We start from the raw sequence: 21160 nt of genomic DNA on the forward strand, positions 1-21160 counted from the left end.
AAAACACAGAAAAAAGACAAAGCAAAAGAAAACTGTACAGACTAGCACCCAAGATGAGGCATTGTTGTAACGCTCATTTCCATTTCTTAGATCACAAAAAGCCTTTAAAGTCCCTCTGTCACCCGAAAAGTGAAACGTTGCACTTTTTTTTTTTTTTGTCTTCCAGTGACCACAAGGGATCACCGTTTGAGAACAAAACCATTGAACGCACATTAAGTGTGGAGATCGCTGGAACCCCAGGTAAGCACACTTTTGGTATCGATATTTTTAGAGATAAACAAGTAAAAAAATATTTCAAAGCACATTTGGTTCAGGTTAGAAAGAGAGGACTCAGTGGAAATTCCCAGCTCCCTTTCATAGCTAATAACGGGTTAACATCTTGATAGTTCCATCACAGTTCAGAGTTCAAGGTGAAGGCAAAGGAGAACATTTTTATGTGCCTGAGTATTGATTAGGCTTTCCAATCTCCTTAGGGTTTATTAGCGAACCCCCGCTCACCACCGCCACCTCCCCTCCCCCGCTACCGAAGAGTTAATATGCTGCCACTCCTCTTCCTCTGTCAGATCCTAATGCTGTCTGACTGACGGCTTACTTAGCCTATACGACTGGCAAATTGAAATGGCAGTGTTATTGTCTTAATTGGTTTTGCTGCGTAATTCAGTTTTGCCTATATAATCTGTGCCTTCCTTTCTTTTAGTCCCTAGACGGTCAGGCAATTAGATCAACTGACATGGGAGTCATTCTCCAATGTTAAGACTTGGTATTTATGCGAAGGATGCTATTTTGTAAATGGGGTCAATGTCAGGGATTTTAAGCATCATTATTGTCGTCATCCCTTTGTATTATAGAGTTATCAATTAACTGCATCAGAAGGAAGCTATAGGCAAAAGGTAATTAAAAGAGCAAAATGAAGAGAATGTCAGCCAAAGCTGCAACATTAGGGGTCATCTCTCTCTCTCTCTATCTATCAATCTATCTCTCTCTTTCTCCCTTTCACTCTCTCCCGCCTCCGATTAATCATCTAAAGTCAATAAAAACAAAATGGCTGCCCTGCTGTCTCTCACAATGGGCGATGTTGTTACCGGCAGGGGAAATGGTCCTCGACCCGCACACCTCACGCCCGCCCTCTGCACCTTCTGCTTAGCTCTATTGGGGGGGGGGGGCAGAGCAGAAATTTGTGGCACAACAAAGCCCAAGAGTGCTCCACTCGTTGACCTTGTTCGAGGTGCCGTTTAACCCTTTTGTGTAGATAAGCACTGGGGGTCAAAGGGGGATGCCTGTGGAGACCTGCAGGAGGGAGAGAGGACGGCTGCTTAAGCTCTGGTGCAATCAAGCGCAGTTAATATTTCTTCCTGTTTTACTGCATCTGGGTGAGCCTGTTGACCTGTGGCCAAATCCGGGCGTCCGTTCTGTTCCACTGCGTCCCCGTTACAAGCGCAGTCAAACAAAGCCCTTCACCTGACTTCACCGTCCCGTCCCATGCAGATCTGGGATTGAATATTAGCAGGAAAGTCATTAGTGCAGAAAGCTCCCGGATACTGCCCCCCCTTTTCTACTTGGGGATTATAGTTTTTGAGTCTCGTGCTGTACGAGGCAGCTGGATATGGATCTCGGTAAAGCTTTATGGTCCAGTGTTACGTGTCCTTAGCAGATTCAGAGTAGCATTCCACTACAATAGAGATTATGGTGGTGTAATTGATAACCAGATGGAGGTTAGCCAAGTGGGCGGTTCCACCTTCAAGGCAGGTCAGCAGTTCACTGGTGGAACTTTCCATGATTTTTTTTGCCAGTGACATATTATTTTATGCCTTTACGACGAGTTGTAGTAGTAGTGGTTCCTGTTTCATAAAATTTTCCATGGTGTATTATCAGTGGAACATAGACCTGAACAGCTTGTATAGGTCTTTTACACCAACTAATGGCAGCCTTTTTGACTATTGACTGTGTTTCTTATTGACACCTCTCAGAGAGGTACAGTGAAGCAACAACAGGCATTGCGGCCCTGGGGATTTGACTGTTAGGGCCTAATCTCTGCCGAGCTAATAGATTTACCCTGTGCTGCCGTGTTGTCTTTAATTACTGTATCTCATGACACTGGGGTGGTCTGTGTGTTGCTATTTGCATGGCTTACTGCCGGATCAACTCTTTAAGCCCGGAGTTGTTATTCGCTCCGAGGTCTCCTCGCAATTTACAGCTGGACGGAAAAAGATTAGAAAACCCTTCTCTCTCTTTCTCTCTCGCTCACTCGCTCCATCTTTTTCTCTCTGGTGGCTGTATGATTGGTGTTTGTGTCTGCGGCTCATCCATCACAAGCAGGTTTGACTGAGAGGCACATATTTATCTAATTCTGATTTATTTCACCCCCATCGCTAATGGCTCCTAGTTTATGACCCCACGCGCACATTGTTTTGGACAGATGGCGCTTCATCGGTGAAACAGAAGTTCCTCAGGCAGTGTGTGGCGCCCCTTCTCCCTCCTCCTTTTCATAGCTCATTTCATTGGCATAATGATATATATATAGGTGCCTTCCTCTGCGTTGTGGAACACAGAAGCAATCCTTGTGTCACTATCAGAGCTGGGAGAGGGAGGGAAGAAAAGGAGGGGAGAGGGGAGGGAGGGCTTGCAATCCTACTTACCGACACATCCAGATAATAAGTGGGATGATAAGCTGTTGGATCAGGCATCCCAAACACAGCAAATGGCTTCAGAAACTCGCATATTTATGTATCAGCCTCCTGCACTCCCTTTGCCGAGCTGCCTCCCTGGTACGTACTCTTACACTGGATTTGATACTAATAGCTGTCATTTGGTGCAATTCACCAGCAAGGGAAGAATGATGTGCATTATAAGAAAGGCAAAGAAGAGGGGAGAGCGTAGGTGTTTCAAAGTGCCTGAGTTTGACTCCAGCGAGAGACTGTTAGCGACGAGTGTGTGTGTGTGTGTGTGGGCACATTTGTTCTGCGTGAGACAGAAAGAGGAAAAGATGCTGAGAGACGGAAAGGGAGAAGCAGAGATTGATCCAGGGAAGATGGCAGACAGGAAGAGCGAGAAAGGGAGAAGACAAGACTAAAGGAGAGCAGGGAAGAGAGAATGAGAGTAATGGCAGCGGCTGTTTGTGTGAGTGCATTAACAATGCTATAAAGCGGGCTCATCTCAGGACTTCCCATATAACTGCCATCTGTCTGGCTGTAAATCTGTCGGTGGGGGTGGGGGGTGGGGGGTGGGGGTGGGGGGGGGGTCGGCCTGGGCACGAGCAGTAGGGACATGCCATCTGAGAAGAGTGACAACCCATTCCCCAGTAGTTCCTGTGCCTACACAGCAGACGAGACATCTCACCGTTCCAGCCCTATATCAAGTGAAGGCAACATCACCAAGCACGCCAACATCTACATAAAAAGTAGTGACATATCTCCCTGCCTTGTCTGGCAGAAGAGGGAGATGGTGCTGGATAATCTGGAAAAAAATGCATGGCTTCATGTCAGTGATCGTTTTTTCAGAACGAGAGAAAGGTGGTTTTATTCAAATAAATTGGCTGCTGTCCAGTGTGGACATTTGCGTGAGGCAGGCAGAGACGCGATATACGTTCTGTAATTTTTTTTTTTTACATCGGATGGATTACCTTTGTCCTCTACAGGGATGTGTGTGACGTTTGTTTTTTTCTTCTTTCATGAAAGAGGGGATCTATCCAAGGTCAGAGAGGAAGGGGATAGCAAGTCATCCGTATTACAGCACCACCATATTAAGTTACACCGAGCATTACATTAATCTGTCAAGATTGCAATAAAATAGAGATCAGGATTAGGCCAAGTGAAAGTGAATATTTTAATCAGGCATGTGTGTGTCCACTGTCCATAAACTGAGCTGGAAGTTTATAGATGAGAAGGGGGAGGAGGGAGAGGGGGATATTTAGGGAGGTTTGCATTATGATTCCATTTCCTTTTTATTGATCCCCCCCCCGCCATTCTCTGTCTCTCCCTCCCTCTCCAGGTCTGACACCACCTACCACGCCCCCACACAAAGCCAGTCAAGAGAACCCTTTCAAAGCATCGCTCAAAACCAAGTTGTCTTCATGTTCCTCCTCTGCCTTGGCGTGCAAAAGGGCCAGGCTGAGCGAGTCAGGCCCCGGCGCTCTGGCCCTGGCCCCAGGTGCCTCAGGCGGGGGCCCCACCAGGAAGGGTCCCGAACAGACTGAGCTATATGCCCAGCTGAGCAAAGCGTCCGCCGCCCTCCCCTCCTCTGTCACCCTGCACACAGCGGGGGGCGGCCTTGAGGAGCAACGCAGCACTAGCAACAATAAGCGGGCGGCGCCCCGTGGCTATGGTGACCACGACTATTGCCAGGCGTCAGCTGGCGCAAAGAAGGACGGCGGCACAGCCAACGCCCCTGTTACCATGACTACAACAGCGGCAACCATGGTCACCCCAGGTGCCATTGCTGCTCCCATGCCTGCTGCAGGCGTGGTGGAGGACAGGCATGTGGAATGTAAGGACTCAGCCATGCCGCTCTCCTCTTCATCATCATCATCATCTTCTTCTACTCCATCATCAGCTTCATCCTGTTCTTTGGCTAAGCAGTTGCAGCAGAGTTTTTCCTCTGTGGATCGAGAAGCAGCCCGGGGCCAGGGGTTAGGGGAGCAGACCCTCACCCAAAACACCCAGATCCCCTCACAACAGGCCACTACCGACAGGGACCAACAGCACCCGTCTGCCACCAGCCGGAAGCTCCTGCGCGACCAGGAAATCAGAGCAGAACTCAACAAGCACTTTGGCCACCCACCACAAGCCATTTATAGCCAGGGTGGCCAGGAGAGGGTGGAGGAAGCAGGCAGCAAGGGCAACAAGGCTGCTGCGCCTCAATCCCTTGAGCAGGGAGAGGGTGATGACTGCTACTCCCAGAGGCTGCCTGGCTCAGGCTACCTGCACCCGGGGTTCCTGCCCTTCCATGATGAGCTGGAGCTGGGCGAGGGCCGCGAGGGTCGCTTCCTCTACCCGTGGGAGGGCACCCCTCTGGACCTGCTCTTTGACTGCCCCCCCTGCTCGCCCTCCTGCTCCCCACCATCCAGCTGCTCGCCCTCGCGAGGCTCTGTCTCCCCACCTTCCTCCCTCCTCCTCTCACCCAGCAGGCCTTTCTGTTGGCCCAGCAGTGGGTCCCGCTCCCGTTCTCGTTCCCGCTCCGGCTCCCGCAGCTCCTCCTCTCGCCACCGGAGGCGCTCCCTCTCCAGCTCGCCCGATGGACGCCCCTCCTCCTGGTAAGTTGCTCACACACACACACACACACACATACACCTCCCACGTCCTTTGGCCAACCCTTCGCTGCTCCCCCCTTATGTGTGTTTAAATGGGGCTAGGACATGGCAGGGGTCCAGCTTAGCGGTGTAAAACAGGCCGGCTCAGTCGTCAGAGCCTGTGTCAGAGAGGATAGACCTGTGAGTCCCTTAGCATGGGTCCTTCAGCTGCTGCACCATGCCTTGCCTGTGCTAAACAGGATTGATTCGTCATGTCTTAAACAAACTACTAACCAAATGGCCAGCATGTGTTTGACTAGCCAAGTTCATCCTTCTCTGCCTATTCAACCAGGTGGCACCCACAATCTGAACTGAGAATCTGGAAAAGAGATTGGTTGAAATGTGAGATCTCCCCACACTCACCAAAAAAAAGAGAAAACCAAGAGAATGAATGGTGCCGGAGGCATTGGACTTTTGAACAGTATGAGTTTTCATCCCCAGGCAGGGAGTTTTATTTGAGCTTCTTCCTAACACTCATCCCTCTCACTCCCTCCCTTGCATACTCCCGTTTCTCTGTTTGATGCTGGGGCTATTGTTTTAAGCAGCAGCTGTTGTTTTTACTGAGCGGCAAAACCCCCCTCTTTCACATCCCCAGAGATGAAAGCCAAATCCAGGCTGTGGGAATGTAGTCCCGGAACCCCTTTTCTCAAAAGAGACTCTTATCATTGTAGCTCTCTGTGAGAACTACATTTCCCATGCTTCTCTTTGATCAGAGCCAAGGGGGTTTCTGTTGGGTTTTTGGTAGGGAAGCAGAGGCAAACCCTCAGTTGCTGAGAAGGACTGGGAAGTAAGTCAATTTAGTTTGTCAGTAGTTGTTTATTGAGTGCTGCACAGTGTAGAGGACTCTGCTGAAGTGACTCAGTTTGTTTGCCTGATTACTTAAAGGTCAGTTTACTCTGCAGACCCAATAGAATCACAGGCCCTTTTCCTTTGCTCTGCTATAACCAAGTCAGTTAAAAAACCAACTTGCTCACAAATTATACACGGATAGTCTCAAGGCGATCTATACAGAAGCTAACGCAGGCATTCAGAAGATTTCTGAAAATATTGGTTTTAGTGTTTGCAATGTGAAAGAACACTAGACGACAGGCAGCCTCTTATCTTTTCAAGCAAGTTTTCTGAAGAGGCTTCAATGGGAGAATTTCGGCAACATAATTCTCCAAATCCCTCTTCTGTGTTTCAAGTTTCACAACTCAGATCCTCCATCTCTCCAAACTAACTGCCATTCCTTTGCTTCACTGAGCTACCCAAACTTCTCCCCCTCCATTATTCAAGTCCAACTTCTTCAGCAACACTTCAATAATTAAACATCAGGAGCTAAAGGAGTGTAGGGGTACAAGCTCTATAGTCGGGCCACTGGGGCCTATTGACCTCTCCCTCATACAACATAGATAGCAGGTGCATGTATATGCCAGCTCCGGTGAGGAAAAAGTTGAGGACATTTTTCCTCAAATGGAGCCGAAACATAGGAAGTTCTGTAAAACATCATGAGCCGGTTCAATGGCCATGGGTGAGACTAGGCTAGGAGAATAAAGAATGCTTTAATCTGGAATTAAGATTATTTCTAACATGTAAGTGGCTTTTATGAATATGGATTAAGTAAAATTGGATTTAGTTCCCAAGTCCATGACTAAACCAATCAAGAACAAGTCAAACAAGGTGTCACAAGTTTGCACAAAGCACTGAAAAGGACTTTAGCTCTGGAGCTATGCACCATCGACAATGTAAGTCTAAGTCGACGGTATGTAGTACAATGTTTTTACATTTTGTTCTGATAGTCTGAAAACATCACTCCTAGGTATTGGGATGAAAAATATGAATTTCCCGCTTGAATGAACTCATACTATGCCATCAGTAATGTTTTGCTAATTGATGATTGGTATTGTGTTTTCCCCTCAGGTCCCGTCACAACACAGATTTGAGCACTCTTCGCTCCAGGACTCACAAGAGCCCCCACTCTCAGTCTCGATCTCCTCTCAGCCGCAGGCCAAGGTGATTATTTAAATTCTATTATTTAACCTCTACTTTATTATGTGTTATTAACCTTTGTTTAACCGCACGGTTCGGTTAAGGACAAAATGCTTATTCACAGCGACAGTCTGGCAAAAGTCACAAGACCTCCTGATGGTATGCAGGGGATTGTGACTGAAATAAAAAACAAAAAGAGGAGTCAACATAGACAAAGACAAAAGGACAATGCAGAAACAGGCAGTTTACCTTGTCTCCGCTCAGAAATAGTTTGATATCTCTGTGAATCCCTTCACGCATCAAGAAAGGACATCTTCCTGCAGTCTGTCCCATCCACATGGGGAACCAGACAAAGATTCAGGGCGAATATATATAATTGATCATGTTTTATTGGACTAGTGACAGAACAATCCCAAATCATAATGATGCAAATTCATAGTTCACTCATGAGTTTATGCCCCCATCTGTATGGTGACACTTATTCAACTTAGTGTCTCTGTAGTTTCCCATGAGCCCTCGCAGCCACTGCAGAGGGACCATTTCCTATGCAGAGAAGCACTGGCACTGTGCAGAGGGAGAGAGAGACTGACACCATCTCGCCGCTCCGAGCTGATTTGGCACCCACGTGCCTAATGACACCCGACAAGCCCGAGAGTCGCTCATCAGTCGAAAACTTAACGGACGCGTCTCGCGCTAGTCTGGGGGTAGGGGGGGGAGAAAGTTGCACTTTCCTTCTTGATGAAGCCCTAACTAAGCAGAAAGTAATGACATGTGAAGTTGTGCTGACAGTGGCAGCTGCCTGGCTCCCCGACCGCGCCGCTTGCCGGCGCTCCCATGGGCCTCTCCTGCGGGATCCGTAATCATGGCGGTGGCGAGGAGACGTCTTATTAACATGTCCGTTTCTTTCCGTGTGCAACGCCCCCCCCCCCACACACACACACACACACACACACACCCCCGCCCCTCAACCATCAGCACCGAGAAAATAGGGGGCTGCTCCTTGGTGAATACTGACCGGTTGTTCTTTGTCAACGTCAACGGGAAGGGTGAATTTAGAGGACGCGACAGGAGAGAACGGTGATGTCACACGTGTCTTGTCCTCCGCAGGTATGACAGCTACGAGGAATACCAGCACGAGAGGCTGAAGAGGGAGGAGTACCGCCGGGACTACGAGAAGCGGGAGTTCGAAAGGGCCGAGCAGAGGGAGAGGCAAAGGCAAAAAGCAATAGTGAGTCAACTGACCCAACTGCCATCTCATTTTCTCTATGGCCCTGTTTGGTTGTTTTTTTCTACTCTACACTCTGCGTCCGTCCTGCTGACGTTGATGAAGGGCCACATACAATCACGGCTGTCTCACAGATACAAATGCATGCTCACACGCACACACACACTCAAAGATAGACTCATGTACACACAGACACACACACGGGCGCATTGCTTAGAGTGAGACAGCCCGCAGCCCAGTGCCACGTGCCGCAGTGTCTCTCTACTGAAAGAATACATACAAAGTGAGTTCCTGAATGATTCAGGCGACAGGCCCTTCCTCTTTATCTCCGGGTTGTGTATTTTTAACGTCTCTGTCGTCTGGAAACACTGTCGACTCTTATTAATCACACCACGGGGGTAAAATGTTAAAATAGTGGAAAACAGGAACTGGGAGAGCAAGAGGGGAGGAGGAAAAAGGAAATGACCGCCCAGGGAAATGTGTATTCTCTTGAGTGCGGATCATTTTGGTTATCTTTTTCAAAATTCAGTCTGATGCAGCGAATATCATATTTCTCCCGCATCTCCGGTCCCCTTGTCTCAGTGTGAAATTACTCAGGTTTCCAACAGGGCAACGCCACTACCACCCGCTGATAAATGCACACATCAAATAATGCAATAATGCACACTTGGCTTGGCATGCATACATTTTCAGACATGGAGAGAGAAACAATTATGAGCAGTAAAGCCCAAGCTGTCAACCGAGGTTTGGGAGACTAGGGATGTGAAAGCATCTCTCTCTCTCTCTCTCCCTCTCTCTCTCCCTCTCTCTCTCTCATACTCTCTCACTCACTCACACACCCACACACAGGCAGCCCTCAGGGTGCCATCAAGAAAAGACCGCCTATTTATCAGTTGTCAGCAACTAAACCCCTAATTCAGCAAACACTTTTGTCTCAAACAGTATGTAAGCATTAAAGAGAGTGGGGAAAGCACAAAAACAGTATATTCTAGTTAATATGTATTTTTCTCTGCTATTCTCCACATTTCTAACGGGGCGAAGGTGAACTTTGAGTTTAGTGCCAGGCAACTGATTTACATGTATAAGTTACCAGCGCCCCCGAGACAGGCATTCAAAATTTGAACGGGTCTCAATGGACTTGCCCCAGTAATGGCAAGTAAATGAATGAATAAATAAATAATACTAGTGATACACCATAGCCCCGGGCTTGTGCTGTATTATATGATTAGCAGACGCAATTAAACTACTCAAAAGCTATAATTGCAGCCTGGCGCAGTTTGTTCCTAAATTATTCTGCTATGACCCCCATGTCCTCTGAGGTTCAAGGAACACCATGTTTTTTTGCCCTGTGGCTCAGTGCTGTTGCTCTTAATGCTCCCTCTCGCTGGATACGAATATCTTTGTAATATTAACAGGCCTCAATTAGCAGCCTCACCTAGTTTGCTGTGTTTCAAGGCAGCACTGCAAGTTCAATTTTCAAATCGATTCAGAAACAGGCTTTTCTGACATACACATAAAGCTGAATCAACTTTATTTTTAGACTCCACGAAAGAAGGAGCAGTCCCAACTTAAGACATGGCATCATTTGATAAAAATCACTCTGACTCTGGTTGATTAGTTGTGGGGAGAAAGAGGAATTGCGGTGCCAAGGGAGATGGAAGGCACTTCCAAACTGCAACTGCATCAGATAAGAGAAAAGCCAGTTAGAAAAGTTGAACCAACCATAGAGGAACAAAACAGACAGAAGAGGGACAAAAAGGGGGCCCTAAGTCAGGTCTAGCCACAGGGGTGATCAAGACCAATTCATTAGGCCTTGGTGAGGAGGGAGGAAAAAAGGAAAAACAGACCCCCCTCCCCCTTTTTAATCTCCCTCTCTTGCTCTGTCTTTCCTGTTAACGAGCAGGAGGAGAGACGGGTGGTGTACGTGGGGCGGCTGAGGTCCGACAGCACCCGGACAGAGCTGAAGCGCCGCTTTGAAGTCTTCGGCGAGATTGAAGAGTGTGCAGTGAACCTGAGGGACGATGGGTAAGGCCCCAGGACTCTCTCTGTGTGTGTGTGTGTGTGTGTGTGTGTGTGTGTGTGAGTATGTGCATCTGTAGGGTAGTTGTGAATCAGGGGTAGGGGGATAGGAAGCCTATTTATTAGTAGCTTCATTTCTCCCCTCTGGGTAACATGTAATACAGAAATAAATCTTTCGCTTTAACTGTTGAACTAAGAGTCAAAACAAAGGCAAGTACGTAAGGTCTAAGGTAAGATAGATCTTCTGCATTCTCAGAGCATCTCTCGATCCATCTATTTCTAGGCCTAAGGAGCCCCAAAATACACTTTTATTGATTTCTCTTTTGCATATAAATAGTGTGGACGTCAGCTAAGACAAGGCCCCCCTGTTCTGTTGTTGTTGCCCCACTGCGCCACTCTGATGTTTCATTTTCTATTCTTGACCAGGGACAATTTTGGCTTCATCACGTACCGCTACACTTGTGACGCCTTCGCCGCCCTTGAGAACGGACACACCTTACGCAGGTCAAACGAGCCTCAGTTCGAGCTGTGCTTTGGCGGACAAAAGCAGTTCTGCAAATCAAATTACACAGACTTGGGTAAGTGCAGCTTTGTTGTTCGCCCCCATCAGCCCCCTGGAGTCACGCAGTATTTTGCGTGGCTCACACAGCGGGCAGACCGTCAAAAGGGAAGAGAAAGCGGGGAGGGGGAGGGGGAGGGGGAGGGGGGGCGAGAAAGCAAAAAGGCTTGAGTGATGCTTTCAGATTAAAAGAGAGCATCTCTACATTGCGAACAATCCCTCCAGCTCTGAATGCATCTAGCAGGTATTCGTGGTTCAAAAAGGGCAAATAGAGTTCAGGGGTCACTCTGTGAACATGCCAGGAATAGAGCGTCTTTTCCCCTCCGCTGGTGAGAGAGGTCGCTGCTGCATCTCCAAGAATACGAGGCCCCTTCCATTACTCATGTGGACAGGGGCTACGTGTTTCTACTTTGTTGATATGAGAAGCAAGGCATTAGGGAGAAAGATAGCACTTAAAAGCATGTGTGCGGCTGTTTGGATATCCATTACAAGGTATGTTTTCATGGGCTAGTTGTTGTGTATGTGTGTGTGTGGGTGTGTGTGTGTGTGTGGGCGGGGGGGGGATCATTGTAAGAGCGTGGAGAGAACAGAAGAGGAGGGGTGGAGAGGAAGAGATGAAATTAGGAGGAGAAGGACATGGTAGAAGAAAGAAGAGAGATGAGGCAAGGAAGAGGAAGGTGGGAGCAAGGTTAAGTCCCAGCAACCCCCCCCCCCACCCACCCCCCATCAGAGTGAGGCTCCATCTGTTGCCAGCTGTTGCGGCGCGGAACGAGGCAGGACCTTGATGTGGCACATAGGAGCTTGTCATTTATATAGAGGGAGGGAGCAAACCTATGTCTACTTATGCCTTTTTTAGGGGGGCTTGGAGGTGGGGGGACTGCAGTATAGCTGAATGCCTTTAACATAAAAGCAGAGATATGAACTAATCAATTCATGTGAGTAAACGTGCGCATGCAGCCTACATGTAGCTTCTATACATGCATCTCAGACAGTACGCAAGGCTCAGATGGGTGCAGCTATAGGGTTGAATGACGCATTTGATAAATAATGCAAGCTATCGATGAAATCAAAGCCTTCCCCTCTGGCGTGATGCCCCACTTTGGACATGTGAACAGAAAATGGTGTTTTTCCTCTCCGCTGTTTGAGGCTGGAAGAGACACTTGAGCAGCCATGTTGAAACTTCAGGGAGAGACACTCCATTACATTAGTCGCCGCACAGCCACAAAAGATCATCTGCTCCATTTGATGATGGAGTATAAGATAGATATTGACTCTTTTATCGCCAGTCAGTTTTCCACTGGCATTTATTTAGCAGCAATATGTGAGGTCAGGAATGTATAATGCAGCGCTACAAGAGGGTCAATAGGTCACTCGAGAGACAGAGAGCATTTTCTTCAATAAATGAAGAGGTTACTATACATTTCCAAAGTGCAGGCTCGAAACCATTGGCATTTCCAGAGAGGACATGATGTGAAATTGACACACACAGAAACATTTGCTAATCCAAGAGCCTTGAGGATAGACATTGTGCCCAGATTGACTAATCAGTCTCCTGGAATGAAAAGGCCTTCGTTCGACTGCCTCTTTGTCAGGAACAGGCTATTTCGGCCGTCCCTCTACTGATAGCACAGGATAAAGAGAGCGAGAGGAGGAGAGAGAAAGACTATTATAATAGCGCGGCATCCAGACCTCCCCTCCCTCTACTCAATCTTGTGGGCTCTCACTTCTTTTTTGGTGTTTTCTGAGACACTGTCCATTAGTTTTAAGTAGAGCACCGGGGTATTTTTCATCCCTCAAGGTGCGCAGCGTGACACAATCCACCCCTTGGCCATAGCATTAGATCACGACTGGCGTCTCCTGGCTGCCATGGTCATTCCCATTTCTCAAAGCTCTTGGAGTGTGCCGCTGGCCCCTGTGGGGGCCCCATTTGTGAAGCTGTCTGCCGCCAGAGATAAGATACTCTTTATTTATTATCGGATCCACCAATAAAAATATGTGTCTACCAGCTTTGGCTTTTTTTTGTGAAATACACATTATATCCTACCCTTCATATTTGAATGTTGAGTTAAAAGGTTGGTGTCTAAACGTGTAGTTTTGGATTAAGACACTTGCCAACTATTTCCACTGTTGTGTATTCAAGTCTGGCCCAGGATTTAGGTTGCGTATCATCCCCTCTCTTTTTCCCATTTTCCTGTCCCTGTGGACTGAGCACTGTCCAATAAAGTAGCAAATTGGCACCAATACACACACTGTAGCCAAGGAATCTACTTTGACAGGGAACATAGAATTTCATTGTCTGATCGTCTTCCAGGTAGATGCAGATCTGAAAACTCCTAAGCTTAATGGCGTAGTAACCGTCAGATTAACACTGAGACCACAGATGACCGAGCAATAACGGGGGGGGGGGGAAGGCGGAAACATTCTGTGACCACCGATCTCCGCCGTCAAACATACAATTTTATGTGACAAGAGTTTACTAAAGGTGAACTTCCTCTTTGATGTGAAAAAAAAAAAAAAAAAAGAATCCCTGCTTTGCTCGACACTGACCGTCAGAAAACTTTACCCTTTCAGACTCCCATTCGGACGACTTTGATCCAGCCTCCACAAAAAGCAAGTACGACTCCATGGATTTTGACAGCTTGCTGAGGGAGGCCCAGCGCAGCCTGAGAAGGTAACAAGTTCAGTGGCACCTGCGGTCTGTCCACACAGAGGGACTTCTGATACCTCACTGTTGTTTCTCGCTCCTTTGACGACGAGACTACCAGAAGTTTTACACTCTATGTCGTAGAGTATATAAAAATAAGTCTATAGACCTATATCTATATATGAATATATCAAAAATAAAGTTTACATGAACATAGCTGCTGAAGAAGCTGGGAAGAGACATTGTATACTGGGAGAGCCAGTGAACCCTCAGAACCTGTGCACAGATTCGGTGCACTTCTACTGCTGTACAACGGTCAGTGAAAGATATATAAAAAAAAAAAACATTCATGAGGTTTTTTTTTTTTTTTTCCTCCAAGCACTACAACACCCACAATTCTTTGGGGGGTGAAAACATGCAGCTTGTTCAGTCAGATTCTTTTTTCTTTTGCTGTTGATTTTCTTTCTTCTTCTTTTTTTTTTTTTTTTAATCTGGTGTTTGGATGTGGTGTTACATTACGAACAAGAGTATAGGGAATTGTATCTTGGAGGTAAAATTCTCAAGGTAACATTGCTGTCTACATTTTGAGGAGAAATGTAGCCCTGTATTTACAGATATTATAAAAAGGAATATTTTTATTTTATGTACATATCGGACAAAGTTCTTTATTTGTTACAGCTATGCACTGTAAAACGCAGCCTTTTTTAAAAATGAGGAAGAAAATTTCTTAATTCAGAATGTCGATCTGTAGTCATTACAATAATGTAAGACATATTGTACACCTACATGATGTTTAGAAGACATGATATGATTGTAAAAAAGAAAAAAAGATGTGTCAGATTGCTCATTTTGAGGGAGCATGTGAACAAAACTTCCTTTTTTAAGAGTTATTTTGTTGGGAAAAAAACAGTCAACCATGTATAGTTTTCTCTGTTTATAAAGTTTCTCAATCAGTGTTTTTTGCTTATACAACCAGTGTAAAATGCATTTTTAACGTGTTTTTCATGATTGTAAAAAAGAACCCCATTTTTTTTATTAATTATTTCTGAAACAATCAGTATATATATATATATAACTCGGTTTGATTTCATTGCTTTTTATGGTTCTCGTTTTGATTTCCCTCTCAGTGAGAAAGAATACTGCATTCAAATCTTTTCAATCAGTATAAACCCACGTATTTATCTATTTATTTTAATATTTGAATCAAAATATTTATGGGCTCCATTTCACATGGCGTACCTCACGAAATTTACTTGCTATTTATGTTGTTCTTTGATTTGTGTTATTTAACTTACAATCACTGGATAGGGTGTACAATAAACGCTTTGGTGGGGAATATTACTTTCTATGCCTTTCAGAAACAATCAAAACATTCAGCTAATCACTCCAGCAGTCAGCCCCTCTTGAGATATGCTGCTCATCATTCTAGTGATTTCTGTCTCCACAGCAGTGGTCCACAGCTATAAATCAGATCTGCAGCACGTCATCGGTTTTCTTTCTACACAGTAGAACATGAAGCAATAAAATGATTTTGCAGGAATTTTTTTGTTGAACCACTGTAAACACCCGTGTCATCGCTCCACACACGCTTGATTATGTGAATGCCAAACAAAAGTTTACAATTTTCTTTCCTGAATTTTTTAAAGATCTTGTATTTGATGTACAAAATATATATACACGATGATGATACTACTAATATTATTCACAATAATTACAAGATGATTAATAATAATAATGATAATAATATAAATGAAAGAAAAAAGTATATAAAAAGCAATAAATTATTTTTCAGAGTTGTATTTTAGCTCCTACTGTTGTGTGATTTTGGACTTGACCCATTACCCAGTCGCTGGCTAGCTAGGACGACTCCATTCCAGTGTCTTGGCATCTCTCACCGTGACATCACCCTCTAATGCCTCCCTTTAATATGTATTTGAGTCACTATGTGTAATTGTAATTCCCCCATCACCTTGTGACATGTGTGCAACTGTAACGGACTCTAACTCCACTCTGTGTGTAAAATGTGTAGAGTTGACTTTGGCACCAAACCTGTTTGTTGTGTAGTGCATGGCTCTTAGAGGATGACAGTCGGTACGGCGCATACCACTTTGGATATCTGGCTCCCAGTTGTCTGAATGGCAGATCTTAAATGACATTCTATAAGCCTAGAGAAAACTACTCAACAATGTATCGCATGCCGCACCACTTCCCATCACCACCCGGCCCTGTCCCCCCCCCCGCCCGCCTCACCGCCTCGCAGTCCAGATATCACAGCGCCCGTCGACATGACATAAAAGGTAACCTTGCGGTTTCTGGTTCAATTAATATCCCGTTTTCTAGCACCGCGCCAAGTAATGAGAGAACCAGCTTCCATCAGAGGAAAGGAGAAGCCTTTTTGTATGAAAGCTTCGCTGATCACAGGCTACCTTTCATGGAGTTTGACTGCGGAGACGAGAAAGCGGCTAATTTTTATGATGCAAAGAGGCAAAAATTGGTTGAGGGAGATAAAAAAAAATCCCTTTACCTGTGTTTTACGACATTGTTTTACTTTTTGCTGTCTGTATAGCGTTTGGGTAATGGTGTCGTGTCCCATTTGATAGATGTGGCTTTAATCATTGTAATAAAAAAAAAAAATGCTTTGTAAATCGCCTAGAGTAGCAATATATTATAAAACCTTATGGTTCAAATTTCAACTGTGGCGGACTTTTTAATAATGTGACCTATTGAGGAATTTGCCACTGCTTAAACGTTTGTTGGGTAATCATGTTTCTTTTGGAAGGACAATATGTGTGTGAGTGTGAGCAACTGTGTGTGTGAGTTTGTGTTTTTAGGCAGGTATGTGTGTGTGTGTTTGGAAGTGTGTGTTTGGAAGTGTGTGTGTGGGGAGGGGGGGGGGGGGGTCGCTTTGGGTTGTTACCTGTTTGTGTCCTATCCACGTTGCCTTCTGCCAAGTCCTTACCAATGCCTTTGTGGTTCTACCTATTGTATGACTTTCTTGTGAATTTTATTTTTTATGTGCAATTCTCATCAGCCTCACCATGCCAATAAAGGGAAATGTGTTTGAAAGAAACCGTAGCAGGAACCTTTCTTTCTTTGGCTTCCCTTTGTTGTGTTGAATCTCCCTCCATCCAGTACAGTTTCACCACTTTCAGTCAGCACTATGCCGTGATTATGGCATATCTGTGCTGTCTACCATCACAATTAAGAAGACATCCTTGAAAATTTGAAGTATTTTTGAGTGATGAAAACACTGCATGCTGTAAATGTGGATTCACAATAAATTTAACATCACTGCTTCCTATGCTTGCATAACAAAGAGTTGAATGAAAGCTGACTGGCTCAGTGCAAATGACACAAGCCCATCCTCAGCACATCTGTCTCTCTCTGAAGTTTCCCCCCTAATAAAGAAACTCAACTTAATTCAGTGCAACTTCCCTCTTTGATATTCATATCACCTGGGAGAGAACACTGTAGTCTTTGTCTGTGTCCACAACTTGACTCCACACCATGCGTCTGCGAGTTAATTAAAAAGTTGGGGGGAACAAATTCATTAACGCGATGGAGAGCTTATAGCGAGTCGATGGTGTGCTTGATATGCAATGGCGCTTCATTATGACTATAAACCCCCCCACCCCCCCCCCCTCCCTCCCAGCCCCCCACACCTCTTAGCCTGGGAGCTGGGCTCACACTGGGAGCCTCCGCCATAACCTTTTTTTTTTTTTTTTTCACTGGCGCAAAGAGAAATATGGGAAGAATGTGCATTAAACTTTAAGGCTGGGGGTCTGATTGTGTTTTTTATTAAGGCCGCTGTTTAGCCCCGGAGAAGAGAGCGGCCGGCTTTCATTTCGGCTCGGCCGCAGCGCTCCAGCGGGAGGTCTCCCTCTGCTTGCCCTTTCCACAGAATGAAACTGTCCCTGGAAATCTCTCCGCTCCCCGTCGGCTCCCCCCCCCCCCCCACTTCTCTCTTTCCGGCACGATAGGATGGCTGTTTTTATCTGTTATGTGTCTTTTTTATTATTAACCAGTAGATAAGCAGCTATCTCTACTCCAGTTGGAAGTAAGTGGTAGCCTTGGAGATAATGGGGTTTGATGGGGTTGGGCTCTCTCTGGGACAAACACTGAGATGTTGCTGCTGAGAGTTGTGTAGCAATTTTTTTTTTTTTTTTTTTGGCGGAGGTTGCTCTTTCTTCTTTGTTGATGCCATTGAAACCCTGAAAATGGGACCAGTTAAGAGAGACTACTTAACTGGCATGGACTGACTAATCCGTCTTTGTTTTCAGCAGAGTGACAAGAGCATCTATGTAAATGGGTAGTATTTCATGAAATCTGGTGGCCGAGAGGCGGAGAGCAAATTGCAAGTGACAGCCTTCAGAGACGCGCATAATTCTGACAGTTCAGGTGGCCTTGCTGAGAGAGGACATCGACTAACACTGCATCCATCTTCTGCATTTCTCTCATGTTTCTTTTAGGCTCTTGCCTCTCTCAGTATCTTGTAAGCAGGTCAGGGTGTGGAAAAAAAGCCGTCTTCGATAATAAGATTAGACTACCTGGGACTAGTTAATTAAAGCCTGTGGGGTGGAACATGAGCAATCCTACCGGTAATTTACTATCAAGAACTCTTTTTTTTTTTTCTTGTACTAGCACGTGATATATCAAGAGACAAAATATTCCATTGCTGAAAGAGTCATTTTCCCCGCTGTCTTAATAGGGTACAACTGGCATTTAAGCAAAATCATCCGTCTCTATAATTCTATCACGATAATTAAAGGGAGTTGACACAGATAGGACTACGAGGTGGGCAGACAGGGGGAATAAAAACAAGATTATAGCGTGCCAAGACGTAGGATTAGGGAACTGTTAGCGATGACAAAATAACATCAAAGAAATGGTGGCAAGGCTTGGTCCTGGATGGTTGAGTTCTTGCCTCTAGTGTCCCTTCAAGGTTTCCCTCTGCTCAATCCCCCAAACTCTTCTCTCTCTGTCCCTCCTGTCTCCTTTTATTTTTAGAGAGTTTTATATAAGATGAGTGTGTACTGTTAATCTGTTGCCAGGCAGAACTTGACGCTCCTGGAGAGCCCCAGCAAAGCGAAAACCAACAAGACTTGCCAGAACTGGAGGAAGTAGCTAAATCTTGAAACATCATATCATTATTCCCACAGCTGGAGGCGAGAAGTTGTTATTCCAATCAGTTTCCATTTAAAAGAAATGAGGGATGATTGCTTAAGTCGTATGGCCTGCAGTGTTCTGCTGTGATGGTCACATAGGCGAACAACTATAATGCCAATGGTCTAGTGGCTCTCATTTGATCCCATCAAGTTTTTTCCATCGTGGTTTCTGGTCCCATCATCTTGAATCAAACTGATCATTTCGTCCCCATCAGCTGTGAACGCTGTACTTCAAGAATCAGTACAGAACGAACCACTAGATGTTGCTTAGCATCCATTTGTTGAAACACTACTTTGTTAGCGCCCTTTTTTCCCTACAAGCCTTCTATCGTATGCCACCTTATGGGAGAAGATAATGACAGTGCTATTAAAATCGCAATCTCCCTATTCGGCGTTCTTGTTTCAGCAGTTTCTGCTTTAAAGAGTAATGAGGAACAGAAGGACAGTATTCTTCTTCCCCCCAAACTATCAACTTTGGGGACTGAATGTATTCTTCGCTAGATAATTAATGGCTACAGACAAATGGTGGTTGATTGAGCGACTCATCCCTCTATTTTCAATCACCATCTGCTGTGTGTTGCTGGCGAAAAACAATGTTAATTACCTCGAGTGTGCCCAAGACGTGGCGTATTAATTAGAACAACAAAAAAGGGAAACCTTCTAAATGATTCCAATGTTCCCATGTCTGTAATAGTGTGTGTGTGTGTGCGTTCATAAAGATTGTGCTAGTGGATTAGCATAGCCACTAGATCCAGAAGGCAATCCTTTGGTAATTTGCCCCTTTGATCAGTTACTAACAGAGCGGTGTTGCCTTGACGCACTTGTTCTGTACCTTTACCATAACTGCTGTGCCGCCCGTGCCTCGGGGCCACGGCAGGCCTTTCAGAATGCTGGGGCTGGCAACTCTCCGCCACACAGCGGGGACGTCAGCAGAAAGATGAATCTCCGCCGTGACCGCAGGGACAGCCAGCTGACAGAGAGCGTTAGGGCTCCGGACGCAGACGGCCGGGCTTTTTCTGTGTGCGCATCACCTGACCGAAAAAGAGAGACGGAGAGGGAGAGAGAGAGAGCGGGATTGACTCGACGTGACAAGGCTGCAAGGGCTGCTCTACGGGCCAAAGCTGCGCCGCCGCCCCGCAGATGCCCCCGTCCTTATTCCCCCTCGCTCCCCTGGCTCCGTGTGTGCAGGTGGTGAGGAAGGATCCGGATAGGCCCGGCATTGCAGCGCCATTGCTAATGTCTGAGGCTGACAACCCGGCGTAGAGAATGACATGTAAATGCGATGATGTGAGTGCCGTATCATCAGTAATTATTTGGCAATCATCAAGGAGCATCAATAACAATTAGCATGACTTAAGTCCTTAATGACTTGAGTCAAAATACTGACAAATCAAATATGCTTATTTCCCCCACACAAATAGGTCATTTACAGTCTGTTACAGACTGGATGAAGAACATCAAGCGCTACAAATAAAAAGCAGCACAAGGCCTGAATTACAAGATCACTTTGGGGAGCCTCAAGTAGGTTTTACGCAGAAGTAAACACCAGACCTCTAAAATGCCATTGACGTCATTCTATAACCAAAGATAATGTACAGCTAGCTATAGGTTTTATTATTGACGTTCAGCAGAATGTCCTATAGTGGTTGGATCCAGGTTTTATAATGGCTAAAGCATGGCTCCACTCAAGCATTCCTGACAAGACGGCTTGGAAGGAGAGAAAAGCTGAGTGCATCTCTCTCTCTCTCTCTCTCTCTCTCTCTCTCTCTTTCTCTCCCTTATCTGCTCCTTGTCTTTTTGCAGAGTGGTCCTGGCGGATCTCAGAGTTGTGTCTAAGGCCAGTTCCCAGCTATACCCCCCCCCCCCCCCCCCCTCTCACTCTCTCTTAGACCCAGGCTTGAACCCAGGCATTATCACATGACAGGCCATCAGGATACATCAGAATGGGGATGCGGACAGTCATTGTTTGTTTGCACTATTTATGTCAATGTATAGTCTGCAGCAAATGATTTTACATTATCATGATGCTGCAATGCTGTCATTCATTCTTGTCATTGTGTGCCCTCATCCATTAGACTGATGCTATTCTGTAATTCTGACAATGGCTTCCTCAGAAACCGTCTTCCTGGGTTAACTGACTATTGAAGTCATGAATGTGAGAAGGGAGTGAGTAGGGAGAACTCTCTTCAACTGGAGGACCGGGGTTCAAGCCCCCGTGTCAGCAAGCATCCTCCCTGCTGAAGTGTAATTGAGCAAGACGCTGAATCCCTACCAGCTGCAGGGCTCTGTTCTGTAG

At 45.8% G+C, this 21160-nt stretch overlaps 1 protein-coding gene across 1 annotated transcript in view; it reads left to right on the top strand.

Annotated features, from left to right (window-relative positions):
- ppargc1a (peroxisome proliferator-activated receptor gamma, coactivator 1 alpha) overlaps nt 1-13791 on the top strand; it is a 37243-nt gene extending 23452 nt beyond the window's left edge. The window contains exons 7-13 of the mRNA XM_071515965.1: nt 167-240; nt 3988-5248; nt 7184-7276; nt 8360-8480; nt 10381-10502; nt 10923-11074; nt 13627-13791. Of these exons, the coding sequence (XP_071372066.1) occupies nt 167-240; nt 3988-5248; nt 7184-7276; nt 8360-8480; nt 10381-10502; nt 10923-11074; nt 13627-13730 (1927 nt within the window). The 3' untranslated portion in view covers nt 13731-13791. The remainder of the gene's footprint in view (nt 1-166; nt 241-3987; nt 5249-7183; nt 7277-8359; nt 8481-10380; nt 10503-10922; nt 11075-13626) is intronic.
- The last annotated feature ends 7369 nt before the right edge of the window (nt 13792-21160 follow it).

This window comes from Centroberyx affinis, unplaced genomic scaffold, assembly GCF_046629955.1.
Source record: "Centroberyx affinis isolate AG114_WGS23_722 - 3 ecotype Tasmania unplaced genomic scaffold, CSIRO-AGI_Caff_v1 ptg000385l_1, whole genome shotgun sequence".
Classification (NCBI taxonomy): domain Eukaryota; kingdom Metazoa; phylum Chordata; class Actinopteri; order Beryciformes; family Berycidae; genus Centroberyx; species Centroberyx affinis.